The sequence below is a fragment of the Fukomys damarensis genome, unplaced genomic scaffold (genome assembly GCF_012274545.1).
Source record: "Fukomys damarensis isolate Sample0158 unplaced genomic scaffold, DMR_v1.0_HiC HiC_scaffold_16, whole genome shotgun sequence".
In the NCBI taxonomy this organism is placed as follows: Eukaryota; Metazoa; Chordata; class Mammalia; order Rodentia; family Bathyergidae; genus Fukomys; species Fukomys damarensis.
Window position 1 is genome coordinate 41,377,323 of NW_022900928.1, and position 7,894 is coordinate 41,385,216.

General features: G+C 39.8%; 1 protein-coding gene across 1 annotated transcript; it reads left to right on the forward strand.

Moving 5' to 3' along the window:
* Positions 1–4,159: 4,159 nt before the first annotated feature.
* LOC104868820 (PRAME family member 12) lies at positions 4,160–5,665 on the forward strand. Its single transcript, XM_019208880.1, has one exon. It carries the CDS (start codon positions 4,160–4,162, stop codon positions 5,663–5,665), a length of 1,506 nt encoding a protein of 501 aa, XP_019064425.1.
* Positions 5,666–7,894: the final 2,229 nt, after the last annotated feature.

Genomic DNA, 7,894 nt, shown 5'->3' on the forward strand with positions numbered 1-7,894 from the left:
TTCATTGATTTTTTTATATCATTCTCTTAGTCTCTCTTGCATTCATTTCTGCTCTGATCTTTATAATTTCTTCTCTTGTATGAGCTTTGGATTTGTCCTGCTCTTCTTTTTCTAGAATATTGAGGTTCAGTATCAGGTTGTTTAATTGCATGAGCTCTGTTTTCCTAATATGCATATTCAGTGCTATGAATTTCCCTCATAAGACTGCTTTCACTGTGTTGCATAGATTCCAATATGTTGTATTATCATTGTCATTTAATTTTAAGAACTGTCTGATTTCTTCTTTAATATCCTCTGTGACCATTGGTTATTCAGAAGCATGTTGTTTAATTTCCATGTGTTTATGAAATTCTTGCAGTTTCTTTTGCTATTGATCTCCAATTTCATTGCACTCTGGTCTGGTAATATATACGAGATAATTTCACTTCCTTTCCACTTAATTAGATATGTTCTATGAGCCAGTGTGTGGTTTATTTTCAAGAATGACCCATGTGCAGCTGAAAAGAATGTGTATTCTGATTTTGTGGGGTGGAATACTCTGTAAATATGTTAAGTTCATTTATTCAAAAGTTTGATTGAGTTCTAGTATTTTGTTGTTTATTTTTTTATCTAGCTGATCTATTTATTTGTGACAGTGGGGTATTGAGGTCCCCCATTACTTTTGTACTAGTGCTTATTTGATTTTTTATGTCCGTTAGTATTGGTTTTATATAGTTGGGAATATTAGTGTTTGGTGCATATATATTTATGATTGTTATCTCTTCCTATTGGATTGCTCCCTTTACAAGGATATAGTGTCCTTCTTTGTTTCTCTTAATCAGTGCTGGTTTGAAATCCACTTAGTCTGCAAAGAGGATAGATGCTCCTGCTTGCGGGGTGGCTTCTATTGCATGGAGTATTGTTTTCAACCTTTAACTTTCAGTCTATGAGTTTCTTTTTTAATTAAGTGTATTTCTTGTTTATTGCTTGACCTTGAGTCGTGACCCATTCTGCCAATCTATTTATTTTAATTGGTGAATTGAGACCATTAACACTGATGGTTATAACTAATATGTATTGATTTATCCTTGTCATGATGTTTTCTTTTTGTCGGATTCTCCCCCTTTGCACTTAATTTCTTGTCATGCCTGCTGGATTCATTCTTCTGGGATTTCTAGGGTTGTTGTCCCTTATTGTCATTTCCTAGGATATTGTTTAAAAATTTTTGGAGTGCTGGTTTGGTATTCATGAAGTAGCTAAGGTGCTCTTTTTCATGAAAGTATCTTATTTTTCCATAAATGTTGAAAGATAGTTTTGCAGGGTACATCAATCTGGGTTAGAGGCTATTTTCCTTAGGGCTTAAAATACATCACTCTAAACTCTTCTTGACTTGAGGGCTTGTGTCAAAAAGTCTGGTGTGATTATGATAGGCTTTCCTTTGTGTGTGATTTGTTTATTTTCTCTGATTGCTTGTAGAATTTTGTTCTTCTGTTGGGTTTCTGAATTATAACTATTGTATACCTATGTGTAGATTTTTCTTGATCATGGCTAGTTAGAGTACTATATGCCTCATTTATTTGTATGTTGAATTGTTTTCCCCTACTTGGGAAGTTTTCTGCCATTACTTTTGTGAAGTTTTTTTTTTTTTATGTCATCTTCACTCTCTCGTGTTTCTTCATTGACTCCAATTAGTCTTATGTTATTCTTCTTTGCATCATCTAGCAGCTACTGGATTGATTTCTCATGGTCCCTTACTATTTTTACGAAATTTCTCTTTTCCTGGTCACTAATTGTGATCCTATCTTCTATATCTAAATTTCTATCTTCACATTGGCTCATTCTGCTGAATAAACTTTCAATGGAGTTTTTAATGTCTTGGAAACCTGTTTGCATCTGTTTTATGTATTCCATTTGATTCCTATGTTGGGATTCCATCATGTTCCTCAGCGCCTCTATTTTTTTAATATCTGTTTCTTCTCTAGATTTATTAATCATGTCTTGCACTATGGGCACATTCTCTGCTGTTATCTGAAAAATTATTTCTGATTTCATTTTTTCCAGATCCTTTTTTTTGTTGACAGTTCGGGGAGTCTAGATGGTTGAGTATCACATTGTTCTATCTCGTTTCCCTTTGGGGTTGCCTTAGGTGATCTGGAAGTCTGGTTTTGTGACTCATTTCCATGTCTTCTCATTTCAATAGATGCAGCCTGCTGTGGCTCTATTGAGACAACTTTTTGCCTATCCAGTGGTCTTCAATTCTCAGCAAGCCACCAAGAGGCCTTTCTCTGCTTCTCAGCAGTACACCAATTCCTGAGTTCAAATCACATGCTATGGGGCAGGCCTCTCACTGAAGCTTGTGTGCCTCTGCAGCTCTTTCCTGGGTGGGCCTTGTCTGGGCAGGTTTTCCTGAGCCTCTGGAGTTGAGACAGATCCCTATCAGAGACCTGCCTGCAGCTGAGCCATTCTGGACCACACTGCTGCTCCCTGGGATCAGCACACACTCACTGAAGCTATGGGGTGGGCCTTTCGCTGAAGCTTGTGTGCCTCTGCAGCTCTTTACTGGGTGGGCTATGGCTGGGAAGGTTTGCTGAGCCTCTGGGGTTGGGGTGGATCCCTGGCTGGGATCTGACTGCAGCTGCACTGGTCTGTACCACTCCTCTACTCCCCAGAGTCTGTGCACACTCTCTCTTTCTGTGGGGCAGGACCCTGGTTCCATCATCTTTAAAATACAGGAAAGCAAAAGAATAGTGAAATCTCTTTAAGCTCATCCTTCCTAGAAAATCATCATGAGTATTTTGGAAAATATGTATTATTTTATTAACAAATATAGTTTTACACATTACTGAAGATAGGAAAGTGCTAGAAAATTGGTGAAGATTTGGAAGTAGCTGGGGAAGGTATTGCTTGTGTGTAATCCCAGCACTTTGGAGCTGAGGCAAGATTGCCATGAATTCCAGGCCAGGCTATGCTACCTAGTGAGGTGAAGACCAGCCTGAATTACATAGCAAGAACCTGTCTTTAAAAAACAAAGCACTTGGAAATACATTCCTTGAAGTCAGTTCTATGGCAGATGGAGGCGGTGAATATTTATAATTCCAGCATTCATAAGGCTGAGGTAGGAGGATCTCAACAAATTCAAGGCCAGCCTAGGCTACATCATGAGTTCAAAGACAGGCTGAATTTTAGAGTGAGACCATGTCTAAAAAAGAAAAAGATTTTCAGAAGGCCTGAGCTGCACTGTGAGATCCTGTGTTAAACAAAAGAAAGCAAAAAAGACTGATATAAGGAGTAGGAGGAGGAGGTGTGGGGAAGAAGAGAAGGAAAAAAAAGAAGGCAGTTCAAGGGCCAGGTATCTTAAATATATTGATATTTGAGACCTCCATTCCTTTAACACTTGGAGGACTCAGAAGTCTATGAAACATGTCTTGGTTTAAGTCAGGATGACACAATTAATAATTTTCTTAATTAAAAAATCATTGGGTAAATATCCTTGTAAAAATAGTCTGGAAATTCAGGAAAAATCTGAGAGTAGAAACATAATTATGACATAGAAAGGAGATCAATGTGATGGATTCCTTCATTCCAATTGCGGAAAGAGTTTAGCCTCCAAATCACCTGACCATTTTCTTCTCTTCTACTTGGAAATTTTTGTTTGTTAGTTGATTCAGTTATCTATACTTAGTTTCCATGGAGATGTGAGAAATATTTGACATTAACAACACATTATTCTATTTCTTTTATTTATTTATTTACTGTCTTATTTCGTTTTGTATTTTGAGCCAAGGTCTTGCTCTGTAATTCAGGCTGTCCTTAAACTCACTGTTTGGCCCAGGTTGGCCTTGAACTCAAGGTGATCCTCCTGCCTCAGCTTCCTGAGTGCTGGGATTACAGATGTATGCCACCACTCCAAGTCCAGAGAAGCTTCTTATATTGGCTAAAGGGAGCACTACTTGTGCAACAGTTTGGAGTAAGCTCACTTCATTTCTCAGTGTATCTCTAGTAATGTTGGTCTTTCAGTGCCAAATAAGAACAGACTGCAGGGATAATTACTTCCTTCTGATACCTTTTCCTCTAAACTCAGCTGGAGCCTGGAGTCTGGAGTCTCTGCCTGGTTTCCTCGGAGGCCTGAGCAGCTCACCAATTCCCTCCACCCCTGCAACCTTGGCTTTGAAGATTCACCATGAGTCGAAAGAGGCCCCCACCCACACTCCTGCAGCTGGCAGTTCAGAATCTGCTAGAGGATGAAGACTTGGCCGTAGGGGCTTTGAAAGATTTGCCGGGGGAGCTCTTCCCTGAAATGTTTGTGGAGGCCTTCACCAGGGGACACACTGATGTCTTGAAGGCCATGGTGCAGTCCTGGACCTTTCCTTGTCTACCTCTGAAGTCACTCATGAACTTGCTGGAACCGGGGACATCACAAACTAAGCTGGGTGATGTGCTGTGGGAGAATAGGAGCCTGCAGATCTTACAAGCTGTGCTAGATGGGATTGATGGGCTGCTGGCCCAAAAGGTTTGCCCAAGGAGGGTGAAACTACAAGTGCTAGATCTGCGGGACATGCACAAGAACTTCTGGAGAGTCTGGGCTGGAAAGACATTTGAAAACCACTGCAATTTCTGGTTTAGAAGCATGATTGCAGCCTGCTCCTCAGTGGCCACAAAGAGGAGAAAAATAGAGAATGGGCCAAGGGTATCAGAGAAGCAGTCCCTTAAGGTGGTTTTAGATCTCCCATTCTATCATGATCTACAGGATCCATTCAAATCCTACCTCCTCAAGTGGGTCCAGAAAAAGAAAGGTTTTGTGCAGCTGGAGTGTACAGAGCTGGACATTGACCTGACAAGCACACAAAATATCACAGATGTCCTAGAAATGGCAAACCTTGATTCTGTGCAAGAGTTGAGGGTGTATTTAACCTCAACTCACTCCATACTGGCTCAGTTTGCTTCTTCCATAGGCCAGATGAAAAATCTTCAGAAGCTAACTCTCCACAACATCTGTGTACTATTGTTTTCCAAGGAGCAGACAGATCAGTTAGTCACCAAACTCACCTCTCAATTTCCTGAGCTTCACTGCCTGCAGGAAATTTATTTGGACTCTGTCTCCTCCCCAGTGCTCAGGTCTCTGACATCCCCCTTGGAGAAACTCTCAATCTCTTGCTGCAAGCCTTCAAGCTCAGACTGGAACCAGCTGCCCCAGTGTCCCAGCACCAGGCAGCTAAAGCACTTGGAGCTGTGTAGTGCCAGAATGACTGATTTTAGTCCTGACCCACTCCGAGCTCTACTGGATAATGTTGCAACCACCCTGACCACCCTTCACTTGCAGGACTTTAGCATCACAGATGCCCACCTCCATGTCATTCTGCCTGCACTGAGCCGATGCTCCCAGCTCAAGATCTTCAGCTACATGAACTCCATGTCTGTAGCCACCCTGGAGAGCCTGCTGAGTCACACGGCCAGGCTGAGCAATTTACTCCTGGAGATGTACTTCATCCCTCAAGGAATTTATGTTCCCCATCAAGGTGCCAATCAGAGACGGGACCAGATTCGTGATGAGCTAATGAGGATTGTGGATTCATTAAACCATCCCAGGATTGTCCGATTCTGTGCTGGTCATCATGAAATTTATAATACCTCGAGATTCTGTTACCCCATGCACTCTTCTCCATGCTCGTCCTGTATCTCTGTCTAGTTACATGCACATAGCCTGTGCTTCCTTCTCTGCCCCAGGAACACAGAGCTATTGTTTCAGTGTGAATAAGAAAGGACAGGTTAGACAGCAGGCAGCAACCTTGGAAAATCATTGAGTTGTAAAAGTCACCTTCATGGACTTGGAAAATGGGCTCAGAATAGGAATTTGAGATTCTATGTAAATTTGTGCTTGAGATGTAAGAAGTCCTGGCTCCTGCATGGTGAATATAAAGAAATGATGAGAAATGGAGACTTGCATGTAAATCAAACAGCTGTATCCCTACAATGTATCTCTATGACACATTCCTATGATGTGTTAACATTATGTATGCCTAAAATGTACCAATAAATGTTTTGCTATAAAAGTACACTTTTAGTATTAAAATGACTGATTTCTATTTTTCACTCCAATAATACATGTGTACTGGTATATTTATTGTGTTAGTTACTTTTCTCTCAATGCTGATAAAATACCCAACACCCAAAGTTAAAGAAGAAGGGCTTATTGAGCTCACAGTTGGTAGAGGTTTCAGCCCATAATTCTCTAGATCCAAGGCAGAGTAGCACATGCAGGGAGATGTGGGGGAGGAGAAATAGTTCATGGCAACCACAGGGAAGCAAAAGCAACAAGGGACCTTAACAACATCTTTTGCCCCTTTTATCTTGTCCAGACTACCAGGATTAGGGCAGTGCCAAACCAGTCAACGTACTGATTTAGTAATCACACACCCTTATTTCCAGCACCACACACTCTAGATTCAGCCACCTCTGAAAAAGCCCTAATGGCCATGTCAGGTTTTGGAGGGACATTGAGACACAAACCATAAAACTTCTGTTTAAGACGCAAATTGTCCACCATAATATTGTATTTTTATAATCAATTTTACATGCTACTGCTTTGCATAGTCATGTCAATTTTAAAGACTAAGTAGCATGTCCAAATTGTTTTGAGGATCTTATAAATATCTTAATTTTTTTCTCCAATGACAAGGGCGGTAATTTTACTTGGGAGTGATTTTTTATCCTTCTAGGGACATCTGTCACTGTTTAGGAATATTTTTTTTCACATCTGGTGGTTACTACTGGCTTTAATGAGCAGAAGCCAGGAATTATGCTCACCAGAAAGCATAGATTAGCCTCAACAAAATGAAACAGAAATATCTAATAACTGAATAATCATTCTTTTGTTTAAAAATATTGACCAGCTTAATAATAAATCGTAAGTAAAGGGGCTTAACATGTAAGTCAGGTGTTTTTTTTTTTTCATTTGTTTGTTTTTAAAAAAGATCTCTATGAATTTGGGCTGGCCTACAGCCTATTATGTAGCCCAAGCTGACCTGGAACTCTCAGTGATCCTCCTGCCTCAGCCTCTCAAGTGCTTGGATTACAGGTGTGCACCGCCACACAGTTTTCAGCACTTTGCTTGCATGTATGGATAAGTAGTGGTGACACTGGAATGCCTGGGATGCCTCCTAAGGTGAGGAAGAATGAAACTAATCTGAGGCAACAAAATCATATTTTCAAGTCCTGTTTAGGCAACATAAACTATCACGAAAGTACTGGGAATAAAGTTTGGTAGAAATGCCGCTATTTCAATCCTCAGTGCCAGAAAAAAATCTCTTTAAAATTATTTTCAAATTAACTTATTTGTATGGATAGAATATAAGATCCTAATTTGATACATGTAGAAATGTATAATGATAAATCATGTAATTAACATTTCCATGTCTTCCGGTATCACATATAATAATTTTGATGTGTTGGATGTGCTTATACTAGACCTTTTGAAATGTACAATTAGGGAGACAGGAATTTAGTTCCATGGTTCCACTGCCTGCCTTGAAATGTATAATTAATCACTTAATCATATATACGTTTTCTTACTTTATGGCTAATACTTTATAGTATGTAGCATTGTTCATTTTTCTTTTTTCCGTTTTTGCTATACTGGAGATTGAACCCAGGGCCTTTTCCCTGAGCTACAGATATAACCCTTGTATTTAATTTATATCTTGATTATGGTATTGCTAAGTTGCCTAGGATTGACTGGAATACTTGTAATCCTCCTCAACAGCCTATGAGAGCACTGAGAGTTATGTAGTTTTTCTTATAGAAAAAGATAAATCATTTCCTTCGAGGCTGGGATGTAACTCAGCAGTGCTGCACACCTGCCTGGCAAGCACAAGGTCCTGAGTTTACTCCTCAGTAAAAAAAAAAAAAAAAAAAAAAA